This window comes from Coffea arabica, chromosome 6e (assembly GCF_036785885.1).
Source record: "Coffea arabica cultivar ET-39 chromosome 6e, Coffea Arabica ET-39 HiFi, whole genome shotgun sequence".
Lineage (NCBI taxonomy): Eukaryota > Viridiplantae > Streptophyta > Magnoliopsida > Gentianales > Rubiaceae > Coffea > Coffea arabica.
Window position 1 is genome coordinate 59,830,140 of NC_092321.1, and position 14,466 is coordinate 59,844,605.

General features: G+C 36.7%; 2 protein-coding genes across 2 annotated transcripts; one reads left to right on the top strand and one right to left on the bottom strand.

Moving 5' to 3' along the window:
- Positions 1–879: 879 nt before the first annotated feature.
- On the top strand, positions 880–3,775 carry LOC140009984 (uncharacterized). Its single transcript, XM_072056341.1, has 3 exons — positions 880–1,889; positions 2,796–3,436; positions 3,681–3,775. Exons 1-3 carry the CDS (start codon positions 880–882, stop codon positions 3,773–3,775), a joined length of 1,746 nt encoding a protein of 581 aa, XP_071912442.1.
- A 3,503-nt stretch (positions 3,776–7,278) lies between these two features.
- On the bottom strand, positions 7,279–10,673 carry LOC140009692 (rust resistance kinase Lr10-like). Its single transcript, XM_072055894.1, has 4 exons — positions 9,973–10,673; positions 9,015–9,101; positions 8,876–8,905; positions 7,279–8,619 (listed from the first exon to the last, which is right to left on the bottom strand). The coding sequence occupies exons 1-4, from the start codon at positions 10,517–10,519 to the stop codon at positions 7,466–7,468; spliced, it is 1,818 nt and encodes a 605-aa protein (XP_071911995.1). The 5' UTR covers positions 10,520–10,673; the 3' UTR covers positions 7,279–7,465.
- Between the last annotated feature and the right edge of the window lie 3,793 nt (positions 10,674–14,466).

Sequence of the window (14,466 nt, forward strand, 5' to 3'; positions counted from 1 at the left end):
AAAAAAAAAAAAAAAGAGGTTCTAGCTTCGGGTAGAGTTTTTCTAAGATTTGCAAAATTCTGCTTTGTGTCTTGTTACTTGCTTATAGGGTAATTAATTCTGGAATTTTTGAGAGTTTGAGTTGTTTTAAGAATTTCGAGAAGGAAAATTGAGAGTGAGTGTGTTTTTCCTTGAGTGATACACGAGTGCTTTGCAAGGTAGACTAGGATACACTTGTTTTGCAGGTTTGACAATATGTCTCAAGAGGGGAACATGCCTGAGCCGTCTGAGACCGACATGTCACTCAAACTTGTGCTCCAAGCTCTTCAAAAACAAGCGGAGAGACATGAAGTTGTGATGACACAAATATCCGACAGGTTGGCTGCCATTGAGATGCGAGGTACTGGAGATACATACAATAGGGGTTCGAGTGTTCAGAGTGCTGATCATGATGCGGATGATGAGGGATATCATTCTAACACCTCGATTCGATCAAGAAAAAGCCAAAGAGGAGCGAGGGAAGGTCGAGACCGACCTAGGAGAACCGATGACAATCTTGGTTCCATCAAGACCAAGATGCCCACCTTTCATGGGAAAAATGATCCTGAAACTTACTTGGATTGGGTTAGGCGAGTTGAGCAAGTGTTTGAAGTCCACAACTACTCTGAAGAGAAAAAGGTGAAACTTGCGGCTATTGAATTTGAAGATTATGCATCCATTTGGTGGGAGCAAGTATGTGCCATAAGGAGGAGAAATAGGGAACCACCGATTGACACTTGGACTGAAATGAAGCAAGTGATGAGGAAGCGATTTGTACCTTTCCATTATACCACGGACTTGTACAATCGGCTCCAACGACTCACTCAAGGTTCTAATTCGGTTGATGAGTACCACAAACAAATGGAGGTGGCGATGATAAGGGCCAATGTCCAAGAGAATTCGGAAGCAACCATTACGAGGTTCCTTAATGGATTAAATCCTGAAATTAGAAAGAAGGTTGAGCTTCAAAACCACTTTGAACTTCAACAAATGGTGTCTTATGCAGAGAAGATGGAAAAGCAAGTTTTACCTCTAAAGACACCTAGTGGCCGAACCACGACATCCTCTTCCACTCCTTGGAGAAGAAATCAATTGCCAACATCCAATGCTTGGCCAAGGCAAGGTAATAGAGAGAGGGAAAACAAGCGGATGGAACAACCGTCCCATCCGAGTGCAACTTCTTCTAAACCAACCCCGCGGCCGACTCTTCCAGGGGCAAATACATCTACCAACCAGCCAAAGGCATGTTTCAAATGCAAGGGAATTGGCCATCTCATGGCTCAATGCCCTAACCGAAGCATCATGTACATGAATGAAGAGGGAGTGTGGCAAAGCGAAGGAGAGCAGGAATATGCGGACATGCCACCGCTTGAAGAAGAAGGAAAGGGTGATGACATGGTTGAGATAGAAGAGGAACCCGTAACTCGAACTATGGTGACCATGAGAGTGCTCAATGCACAAACTCAAGAAGATGATCTCCAACGAACCAACATCTTTCATACGAGATGCAAAATTGGAGATGAGGTATGTCTTATGATCATTGACAGTGGCTCTTGTACTAATTGTGTAGCCGCTGATTTTGTTGAGCAAAAAGACATTCCCTGGACTTACCACCCTAAACCCTATAGATTGTCTTGGTTAAATGATGGAGGGGAAGTTAAGGTGACCAAACAGGCTTTAGTTGCTTTTTCTATTGGTCGATACAAGGACCAAGTTTTATATGATGTAATTCCTATGCATGCAAGTCATGTCTTGTTGGGACGTCCTTGGGAGTATGATAGACAGGCTGATCATATTGGACTTACCAATAAGTATAAGTTCATTATGGACAACCTCAAAATCACTCTTTCACCATTGACACCTATACAAGTGTATGAAGAACAATTGCATTTAAGAAAAGAGAGAGAGAAAAGGCAATCGAAAGAAGCAAAGAAAAAGTCGAATGAGAGAGAGAATGAGGGGAAAAAGAAAGTAGAGGCCGAGTTGAGTGAAAAAGAAAATTCGAGTGAAAATAAACTCAGTAAGGCCGAGAGCTTGAAAGTGAAAAAAAGGAATTTCTATGCAAGTGTGCGTGAGGTAGATATGGCTTTGAGTGCACAAAGTCTTCTCATAGTACTTCTGTACAGGGAAGCTGATTATTCTTCTTTTTACACACTAGGCATAACCGATTCTCTTCCTAGTGCAATCTACTCTCTTTTGCAGGAATTCAAGGATGTGTTTCCGGAGGAACTACCGAAAGGATTACCTCCAATTCGAGGTATTGAACATCAAATTGACTTTGTTCCTGGAGCAATTCTACCAAATCGACCAGCCTATAGAGCAAATCCGGAGGAAACAAAGGAAATCCAAAGGCAAGTCGATTCCCTTCTTGAAAAGGACCAGGTTCGTGAATCTCTTAGTCCTTGTGCGGTTCCAGTCATTTTAGTACCTAAGAAAGAAGGGACTTGGAGAATGTGTACAGATTGTCGTGCAATTAATAAAATTACTGTTAAGTATCGTCATCCCATTCCTAGATTAGACGATATGTTAGAAGAATTGCATGGGGCAATCATTTTCACTAAAATTGATTTAAGATCTGGTTACCATCAAATAAGGATAAAGGAAGGAGACGAATGGAAAACTGCTTTCAAAACAAAGTATGGTCTTTATGAGTGGCTTGTGATGCCTTTTGGCTTAACAAACGCTCCAAGTACTTTCATGAGATTAATGAACCATGTTTTAAGGCATTTTCTTGGGAAGTTCGTTGTTGTTTATTTTGATGATATACTGATCTTTAGCAAGTCTTTAGAAGCGCATGTTGAGCATTTGCGACTTGTTTTAAGTGCCTTGCGTGAAAATAGGTTATTTGCTAACATGGAAAAATGTGTCTTTTGCACTTCTGAGGTTAACTTTCTTGGTTATATTATTGGTGCAAATGGCATAAGTGTTGATCCCGCCAAGGTAAAGGCCATCATGGAGTGGCCGACTCCAACCAATGTGTCTCAGGTAAGGTCTTTCCATGGTCTTGCAAGCTTTTATAGGAGATTTGTTAAAGACTTTAGCACTATTGCAGCACCTTTGAATGAGATAATTAAAAAGAATGTGGGGTTTCAATGGGGAAAAGAGCAAGAAGAGTCGTTTAATAAGTTCAAGAATTTGTTAACTTCAGCACCTATTCTTGCTTTGCCTAATTTTGATTTGATGTTTGAAGTTGAATGTGATGCTAGTGGGATCGGCATAGGGGCTGTCTTACATCAAAATAATAGGCCCTTGGCATATTTCAGTGAGAAGTTGAGTGGGGGAGCTCTTAATTACCCTACTTATGATAAAGAATTGTATGCTGTTGTGCGTGCTCTTGAAGTGTGGCAGCATTATCTTATGCCTAAGGAATTTGTGATACATACTGATCATGAATCAATTAAATTCCTTAAAGGGCAGGGTAAGTTGCATAAAAGACATGCGAAATGGATTGCATTTATTGATTCCTTTCCATATATCATTAAGTATAAGAAGGGAAAAGATAATGTCGTTGCGGATGCATTGTCTAGAAGGTATACTTTGATCACTAACATGAGCACTAAGTTACTTGGTTTTGAGTACATTAAAGACTTGTATGCTCATGATGACGATTTTTCTAATGTGTTTCAAGCTTGTGAACATGCTGCTTTTCAAAAGTTTTATAGGCATGAAGGCTTCCTGTTCAAAGAAAATCGCCTATGTATTCCCAACTGTTCACTTCGGGAATTACTTGTTAGAGAAGCCCATGGCGGAGGGTTAATGGGACATTTCGGTATTAATAAAACTCTTGACATTTTGCATGAACACCTCTATTAGCCTAAAATGAGGCGTGACATTGCTAACATTTGTGATAAGTGTTTAAAGTGTAAGCAGGCAAAGTCAAGGAGTAACCCTCATGGATTGTATACTCCTCTTCCCGTCCCTCATGCTCCTTGGACAGACTTATCCATGGATTTTGTGCTTGGTTTACCAAGATCTTCTAGAGGTATGGATAGTATCTTTGTTGTAGTGGATAGATTTTCTAAAATGGCTCACTTTATCCCTTGTAGGAAAACAAGTGATGCGCGCCATGTTGCTGATTTATTCTTCAAGGACGTGGTTAAATTGCATGGGGTACCGCGTACTATTGTAAGTGATAGGGATGTGAAATTCTTAAGCTACTTCTGGAAATCACTTTGGGGAAAGTTGGGAACGAAGTTGCTATTTTCTACTTCTAGTCATCCTCAAACGGATGGTCAAACTGAGGTAACCAATCGAACCCTTGGTGCTTTACTTCGAGCCATTGTTCAAAAGAATTTGAAGAAGTGGGAAGAATGTTTGCCTATCGCTGAGTTTGCATATAATCGAACCACTCATTCTACTACTAATCATTCTCCTTTTGAAATTGTTTATGGGTTTCAGCCGCTAACTCCTCTAGATTTATCACCTATTCCTGTTGATAAGTGTTTAGGCGCAGATGGTGTCAAGAAGGCAGAGGCTGTTCGGACCTTGCATGAGAGAATTCGAGCACAAATTGAGAAGAAAAATGCGCAATATGCACAACATGCGAATAAGGGAAGAAAGCATGTTGTATTCGAACCTGGTGATTGGGTTTGGGTGCACATGAGGAAGGAAAGGTTTCCAGCATCTCGACGGACCAAGTTACATCCAAGAGGCGACGGACCTTTTCGAGTCCTAGAGCGGATCAACGACAATGCATACAAATTGGAACTTCCAAGTGAGTATGGCATAAGCGCATCTTTTAATGTGTCTGACCTATCCCCTTTTGACTTTGATACAGACCTTGAAGATTCGAGGACGAATCCTTTCGAGGAGGGAGAGAATGATGCGGATACGGGTGCGCAACAACTTCAAACTTGGGTCAAAGACCCATTGGTCAACATTGGGGGCCCGATGACAAGATCAAGAACCAAGAAGGTGAAGGAAGCTTTACGAGCCTTGATCATTCACCATACAAGCAAGGAGCAAGCTAAGTTTGAAGATTTGATGGACCATGAAGTTACTTTGTTCACTTGTACGTTTGAAGTGAAGGAATGATTTCATACTTGTATGCTTAGGTGGTAATTGTTTTAAGACTATCTAGTTTAGTAGTTGTTAGGCGTTGAGTATTTTATTACTTATTGGGCCTTATCGGAAAGCCTTAAAGAGCTGGCTCTTTAAGCTCTTTATGCGGACCGAATTTCTTCCAGGTTTATGTGGGCCGGATTTTGCCCTAGTTTTAGCCTATAAAAAGGCACCTCTTGTATGAGTAAAGGACAGATTAGTATACCCAGAAATCGTGAGGAATTTTCCTTCAAGTTCTTAATCGAACTTACTCTTGAATTCTTGAGTTCTTTGCTTAGGATTCAAATCTGACTTTATCGATTAGTTTGTTCCCTAATCGTGGTGTCTGTTCATCCATCATTATTTGCTTAAGGTTGCTGATTGCCTTTGTGTGTCAGAGGTCTTGAGTTCATGAGAACAATCGAGTTCAATTTCCATTGGAAGAAACGATCCAACTCTGATAATTACAAGGTTGGGAGGGTCTAGGAGGGTCTTCCCCTAGGGTTGCCTTATCACAAAGCTACCAAAATCTGAACTTGCAACATACTGTTAATGATTGACTGAGTCAATGTTAAAAACTAATGCTGAACTCCTTCCAGAGTAAAGAACTAAGTCAACATACTCTTTTTTTTTTCTTTTTTCAGGGAACCCAATCTAAACTTGACCACTAGTGTCATTTTTCTTATTTCCAGTCTATTCTTTTTGTTGAAATACACATCATTGCCAATTGAAACAATTCAGACCGCAGGTCCAACTTTGGACTTTTCTTACTTGTAAGGCACTCTATAGTCTAATCTAGAATTTAGCACTGAAGTTGTTGCTATTATTATTATTATTATTATTATTGGCAAAATCAAGTTGTTATACTTCGTTATTTTTTTTGGTCAACTCCTTTTGTTGTTATTTTTGTATTTTTTTAAAAAAAGAAAATTGTCCCCTTATTACCTCCATTTGTTTTGTCAGGTAAGGTATTCATTTTATTGATATGGCAAAAACAGAGCTTATTATGAGAAGCAGCAAAAAGCGAAGCAGCAAAAAGCCAAACCAGCAACACCGCCCAAAGTACACTAATTACAAACAACACCCAAGGTCACCAACTCAACAAACAGAATACTCACGGTAAGAATATAAGATCAAAATTTCATGCTGTACTTTGTTAGTTTAATCTTCTTCCAAGAAGCTACCAGTGCTCTAACCTCAGTGCTGATGGGCTGCAACATGATAGGAGTTGCTTTTTCTTCCTTAGTGAAAATTCTCTTGTTTCTCTCTTCCCATATATGATAGACACAAGATGCAAGAGACGACCTGACTATTTAATCAAGAAAATTTTTCCTAACACAATAAAATCTGAGCCAAGACGGTTTAATATTCAAAGCATATGCTCCTCTGTATGCCAAATTCGAACTCTGCACACTTCTCTCCAAAAATTTGCAGCACAAGTGTAATACTCACGACCATGTTAACTTTATTTCATGGGTTAATTAGTGAAGGTTATATAATCTTGGGGTTTTTGTGATTAAGTTTAGAAGTTGGGGGACTAATTAATAATTTGGGCAAGTTTTTATATTGGAAGAATTTTGAGTTGGACCTCACTTTACTCATTCTAACCCTTTCCAATATGTCTCTCTAAAATCAAAGACTTGGAACAAATGAGGTGCTTGGGTATTGATTCATTTTCACTAATGCAAGTAGTTTTAGTACTCTCTAGTGAATAAAATAGTTCTAAATGCCTATGTTAATATGAAATTCAGCATGAGTTGAGATACTCATAAATCCTTTGTAATCAAATCATATGAACACTGAGACAATGATAGTAGCAATCAATAACAGTTACACTGAGAAGTGCCTTAATTATAGTAGCAATCATACTTAATGTCGTAACGCTTCTGAAGAACTTGAATTCTTCAACACAAGAGACAAAAAGAAGGAGGTACAAGCAGAAACACGTTGATTATATCAGCTAGACTGTGAAGTATCGCCTCCAATTACTCAAGCAGGCAGTATATATCCAGCAAATGTCTTATTCTGCACGTTGATGAAAAGGAACATGTTTCGAAGGATAAGGAAAGTGGCTACAAGGCTATGTCAAACTAACAATTTGACTAGTAACAGCAACACTATTAGAAAGGATCGATCTTACGAATTTGAAGGAAATATTTAGATATGCTGCTCGCTGTTTTAGATAACATAATAGTTTAAGAAAAAAATATTGGAGCTCAATTGTAGAAATTATTATGCTGCTGGCATTACTATTATATATGAAGCATATATCAAGGTGCTACCCTTCAGTTTATTGATACCAAACTGGTATTTCAGTTTGCCATGTTATCTGGTACTAGGTGGCATATTTGAGAGTTTGAAAGACAAATCCACTAGACAAAGATTTCATTGAAAGCACGAGTTCTACTTAGTCATCCATCTGCTCTATTTCTAAAGCAACAGAGCTACAGAGGGGTGCCGTTGACTCGTCAGAAGAGCTACTATCACTGCTTCTTTGCATGGATATGGGTGAATTTGGAGGGTAAAATGACGGTTTAGGAGGCAACTTTAGGCCACTAGTATCACCTTCAAGCATTTCTAAGACTTCTCTCATCGAAGGACGATCCCCAGGTGTCATCTGTATGCACCACAATGCAATTAAAATCAATTTTCTTGTAATTGTCTTTTCTTCTTCAGTTGCATGATCTCCGATTTCCATTTCCTCCACCCGATCGAATTTGTCATATATCCATGAAGGGAAGTATATTTGACTTGAATGCTCAGCATGTGCATCCACATTTCTCCTCCTTCCTGCCATCTCCATTAGTAACATTCCATAGCTGTAAACGTCTGTCTTGTGTGAGACTCTTCCAATCCTTTTATAAAACAACTCCGGGGCCATGTAACCTAAAGTTCCTCTCGCAGCAGTAAGAGTTGCAATACTCTTTTGCATCGGGTAAAGTTTTGCAAGTCCAAAGTCCGAAACTTTTGGAACAAAGTTCTCATCAAGTAAGACGTTATGCGGTTTAATATCAAAATGCAGAATTTGCATATCACACCCCTGATGCAAGTATTCAATCCCACGAGCAACCCCCTTTGCAATCTCGCAAACTTGCTTCCAACTTAATGGAGAACCATTCTGACAATTTGAGAAAATTAACTTGTCTAGAGAGCCATTTGGCATGTAATCATACACTAGAGCATGTTTTGAGGCAGTAACACAAAATCCCACTAACCGAACCACGTTCACATGGTGTATTCTTCCAATGGTCGCAACTTCATTGATGAACTCCTGCCCATTAGCTTTTGATTTGCTCAGCATCTTGACAGCAACTGCACCTCCACTGCGCAACTTGCCTTTGTAAACCAAGCCGTAGCCTCCTTCACCTAGTTTCTCCTCAAAATTTTTTGTCATTATCTTTATTTCTTTGTACGAGTACCTAATGGGCATGAGGCTGTTGTTTGCTTGCAGGAAATCTTCTATTGTATCATACCTCGATAAATGCCTCCGACGACACCGATAAAGGAGGAAAGCAAACAAGAGGATAATGCCAATGACATGTTTTGCTGCAATAAGCACAACTGAAATAGAAAGAACAGACCAAGTAGTGTTAGCAATGATTGACTTCTAGTGAATGTATATGTCTGTTTGGATGGGTAACTTTTTGAAAAACAAGTTTTTTTATATATAATATTACAGTAATAAATAAACAAAAATAACCTCAAAATTATCAAAAAAACAGAGTTTTCAACTGAAATGGAAGAACAAAACAATGATCGACTGACTTCTAGCATGTTCCAATAGATAGAGTTTTCAACTATAAATCAGATGCCTTACCCGAAACTATGCCACCAAAATCAAGGGAACCTGCTTATAAAAGAAAAGTTAAAGGATTATAATGGAAATATTGAAGTAGAAAGAATCTGATTGATTAACGAATGGTTTTTCTGTAAATCAAATAAATCAGATTACTCACGTAAATGTTGCCCTTCATCTGCAGATGGGCCGATGACATGTCGGTAGACGAAACTCTGGATTTTTGCCGATTTGCGAACTACATCGCCTAAGTACAAAAGTCAACGTCAACGTCCAATTGGATGCTTGAAAATCAACTTTTATTAATTGCAGTTATTTCACACTCATGTGCGTACAAGTTTCAAATTACCACGACAATAAAAAAAAAAATAGTTTCAATAAATTCAATAATTCATATATTTGTTGAGATCAGAACACAAATCCCACTATTCTAATTTGACTATGTTCCTATATATTTTTGTTTGCTAAAAAAGATTTGCGGCAACAAATAAAGACAAAATAGCAGTAGGTTTCTGGTATTCTGATTCCACAAAAAAGAAAAAGAAAAAGCCACATCATCATTATTATTGTACACATGAATTCTGTATTTTATTAGTTGCTATTGAATTTTCTCTAAGAAAGCATAACCAAACGTAATAAAATCTTTTCAGTTAATGCCAATGTAAAGAAATCAAGTATAAGCATTTATTAAATAACAAGGTATCTTACTCAAAGTACTGATATTTGGTGATGCAAATAAAAATTAAGAAATCTACCAAATTTCACATATACTCTCCTTTCATTTTTGGGGAAGATGAGTGCTACCGAAGAGTGGAGTAAGAATTGCATTATTAAAAGGAGAATTTGAGATAGGTTAAATCTACAATGGATGTACGGATGTACTCATCAATAAACGGATGTACTCATCAATAATATTTTAGCAGTACGGTTCTATAATTTAAAAAGAAAAGAAAGATGAAAAGCAGTACTACCATATTAAGCCCCAAATGTACCACTTCACATCTTAACTTAAAATCTTCCAATATAATTTCAAGCAGTAGTGTTGAATACTTTTTAAGAGATCGTCATAATCAATCATCAATCACGATGTTAATAAATCTTCAAATCAGTGTACTTACAAAGAAACGATTTCTTCCTGCTCCACCTGGACTCCAAGAATACGTCCCAACGGATCTCAAAGCCATTAGACAGAAGATTGTGGATGTCTTGAAACGAAATATCTCCTGCTGATACTTTAGGGAGACGCCGCAGGTCTACAGGAGCTGTCTTATAAATGGTGCACGACTCTTCAATATCAGATGCCACCACATTTTTACCCACCACAACATAGCTGTAATAATTGGACGGAGCTTTCATTTTTGAAAACTGATTTGCAGTGATATTACAGGAAGCAGTGTCTACAGAAAGAGGGGCATATTTCGATTTCACCGGATTTTTACAGCTCACAAAGACCAACCAACCAGTATCGGGAGCAATATCCAAAAAAAGGTTGTAGTCGTTGTTGTATGGATTTTGATAGCCTAATGGGTAGACTGGCAGAGTAGAACAGTTGTTCTTTTGCACCCCAGGATCAAATATACGAAGTGTCTGTTGCTCATAATCAATACTGCTTAGCTCCACAGAAAAGTTATACTGTTGTATCTCCGGATAGTAACCACTAATCATGGATAGAACAGTGCGATTATTTTCACAAGAGAATTCAATAACATCATGTTCAGGGCACTAAATTGAAACGGGCACTTTAAATTGATGTCGGTGCCCCCGCAAGTGTTTTTGGAATTGAAGGTAGGGTCACCATATCTCCGACAATATTCATCGAAAAAATCAACATATCTGATATCCAGCAGCCAGCAGTATATCAAGATTAGAGACAACAAAACTACCAAAATTTGAAGTTGAAGCATACTTCTTAAACACCGACCGAGTGAATTAAAAAAAAAAGAAGCCGGATATATATAGGAAACGGAGAAGGGGCTCTTTACTTGGCAAAGAGAATAGGACCTGAGGTCTCAAATAGGCATGTTACCAATGAGTTACATGATGTGACATAACTCCTCATTTTGAGTTGGATATAAATTTAAACAATAAATATATGATAAAATCATTTTTCCTTACAAAATAATATGTAGTGCACGATTATGGGATCAATAGCTATTGATAGTTGATCGATTATTTTTCTTTGATTATATATTCTAAAATTAGGATTATTAACTTTTTTTTATATTCTTCTTCTGCATCTAACTTCAGATTTTATCAATAGTCAAAAAAATTAAAATATGAATCTATTAAAGACTATATTTACCTAATTCTCATTATCCTTACCAATCGCTTTAACCAAATTTTGCAAAATTTCACAGCAAATGAAAACAAGCCTAAATTCTAATCAGTTCTAGTAATGTTGTACTTTCTTCCATTAGTTTTGGGAGTTGGGACGTTTTGTTTAATAAACCAGTAGAATTCCATGAACCGTACCTTTTTAATTCAACACTAGGCTCCAATGGAGGAAACTGCTAACCAAATGCGTTAGAAGCTAAATTCTGAACTTCTCTCACAGTGCAAGTCTAATTTGACCTCCATTTTTTTTTTTCTGTTTTGTTTGTTTGTTCTGAGGGAGTTCACTCTTGACTTGGCTCTAAGTCTTTGTTCATTTTTATTTTCCTGCCTATTACAAGTTTAATTTGAACTCCTTTCTCTTGTTGTTGTTTTGTATGAAAAAGATATTTTTCTTATTAGCCTGTATTGATATGATGGTAACATGAAAATGAAGAGACATTAATACATTTTCTTTCATTATTTGTTCATGAAAATACAAGAAAATATGTAGCAAATTAAATTCAAGAAAATAAATTGATCCGCCAACCTAGATGTGGCCATTCACTGTCCATCTCAAAGTTCCAAACTAGATTTTTTTTTTTTTCGTTTTTTCTTCCCTAGGGGAGTCTAGTCTAGACTTTTGATTATTTCTTTTAAGCAGTCCAACATAGATTTACAATTGAAGACTTTAACCCCGAAAAAAGAAAAAAAAACAAAAGAAAAATTAGTCAGTTAGTGAGTCTATTAATACATAACTTATATTGTAAATTTAGAGCCACATCATTATGGCGATGCATGATGAACTAAAAATAGTTATAAGAAATGATCTTTATTTTAATGAAAAACACAAACACTATTATGATATCTAGTGTATTCGATAAAAGAATAAAAAGATATCTGATGAGAAGCTAATTAATTAGTTCACTTGAAAATATGAAGATCAGGTTTAGAAAAGTGGTTCACTCGTTCTTTTCCTCTTTATAATTTTTGGGGCCCTGGAATTGAATAATTTGAGTATATTCCACATTTGAACGTTTTAACTTTCCAACGTTAATGTTTTGCAGAATAGTCGTTTTTTTCTTGTGAGAAAAAGAGAAAAAACCTCTAGACCTCTAGACCCGTTAATTACCCTTGTTTTTTAAATCTAAAAAATTTAAAAGAGAAAAAACCTCTAGACCTAGATGCCGTCTTTCACAATTCACGCGCTAAATGTCTAATTGGAAAATGGTTTCACCTTATACGAAGTGCAAAACCAAAAAGACTCTTGTTTAGGATTTTGCAAATTAGATAACAAGGGTAATTATTGTTGTGAATAATTGTGCATTTAAAAGAACTTGTTCCACTTTAAAAAATAAAAAAGACTTCCAATCATTTTATAATGCTTAGCTTCTTAATTAAAAACCCCCCAAACAATTATCAACCAATACGTATGATGGGTTCCTAAACCCAAGTTTTCTTGTTTCGTATCATAAAAGATTTCATTGTCGCGTTTTGATGCAGGTTATATATACTTTTTCCAACTTTATTCTTGTTACACACTACCTAAGTGGAAAACTTTCTAATGGTGTATTTGTAATAGTACCACTGTAAATTCTCATGTTGTATTTTTAGCATAACAAATGATGCACTTCAATTCTCCACATCTTATACCTGCAAAAAAATACGATATTCAGAGTCACCCTAAATCGCATCCCTAGTTAACAAAGAATATGTCTGCTAAATCGAGATCAAAAAAGAAAGTTATCAATTTTGGTCAGAAAACGTTAAAAGCAGAAAGCTTACACACCGCGCCGTGAACATCACTCCTTAATGGTCAGTCCACACGAAAAGCCAGTTCAAACGTATGGTTGGCAATTCTGCTCCACAAAAACATAGTATTAGTAGAAAAGAACTTGATATCTTATCTTGTTTTTATTCTTAATTCCTACAATTCTATTCTTCTCCTTTTTTTTCTTACTTTTTCCACACGGAGATGGCCAACCAAGTTGAATGTTGACATGGAATATTTTTTGATTTATTGATGGAAGGAAATTCTTATCAGACAATTTCTGTCAGATTTTGTAGTATTTGCATTTCCAAGCAATTTCATACTGGGCACTGGGCTCCATATCCATTGATATTTAGGATGAAGATGCATTTATTTTATTGTACAGGAAAATTCTACTAAGTGATGGAAAATTTAGCTGGGGTAATTCACTAAAATGTACTTGTAGCTAATACTCTTACCATTCTTTACCAGTAAAACCAACAAAAGGATTGATCACATGACTTTAGAAGAAGTCTTTAGATATATTAAACAAGTGCTAATAGAGTTACTAAGTTACAGATAACTTAGAGTAGTTAGCAATTACCACTTTGTAACTCGTTGTGGCTTCTAATTTATTAAAAAAAATAACAACTGCATAATTATGAAGAGCTTGACACGATAAAATTAACTAATTGGGTTATTGATTTAAAATGTAATTTAGTTCCACACTAGCCTACTGTATTTCTTGGCTACAGAGTTGCACAGTTGTTCTGTTGACTTCAGAGCATTTCGAAAATTTCTGTCCTTGAAGGACGGTCATTTGGGGTCATTTGGACGCACCACATTGCTTTCAAAACTAGTTTCCTCGCAATTCCGTTTTCTTGGTTGAACTTTCCTCTTTGTGTTGTTGATAACATTTATGATTGGTAATTTCACAGGAAGATTTTAAGTGAAGGAGGGAGGTTCCCTCATAAAGTGATCCTTTTATGATTATTGATGCCTGGGTCCATGATTGATGATTAGTTGACTTGGAAAAAAATTTTTTTTTTTTGATTGTTGACTTGGAAATCCATTTGTTGCCTGCATACTTTTCTTGTTGGGCTTCGTATAGGCTTTGTGTTGTTATTGCTGCGTAAGAAAATTAAAATAACATTTGCACAGTAAAATGAAACTTCCAACAGAAATTATTGCTCATATTTAGAAAATATTAGAAATAATTTTACAGAATATTGGAAGCTTCTGCCCACGATATATCACAATTTCCATTCTTAGTTTTCTCATCAGCATATCGCAAGCAACTCCTAGCTTGGTACTTCAACAATCATATGATGCTACAAGAAGCGAAGATGTTGGACTAGAACTTCTAATGATTCACCGTAAATATTAATAACACCATTCCAAAATTAACCCAAAAAAAAAAAAAAAAAAAAAGATAGATGGGTTTGCATGAACACCATTCCAAAATTAGACTGCCAAGTCAAACAGAAAAAGAAAAAGGAAAAGAATATGATCACAGGTTCATTTTTTTGAAGTCCAGTGATGATCACCCGGT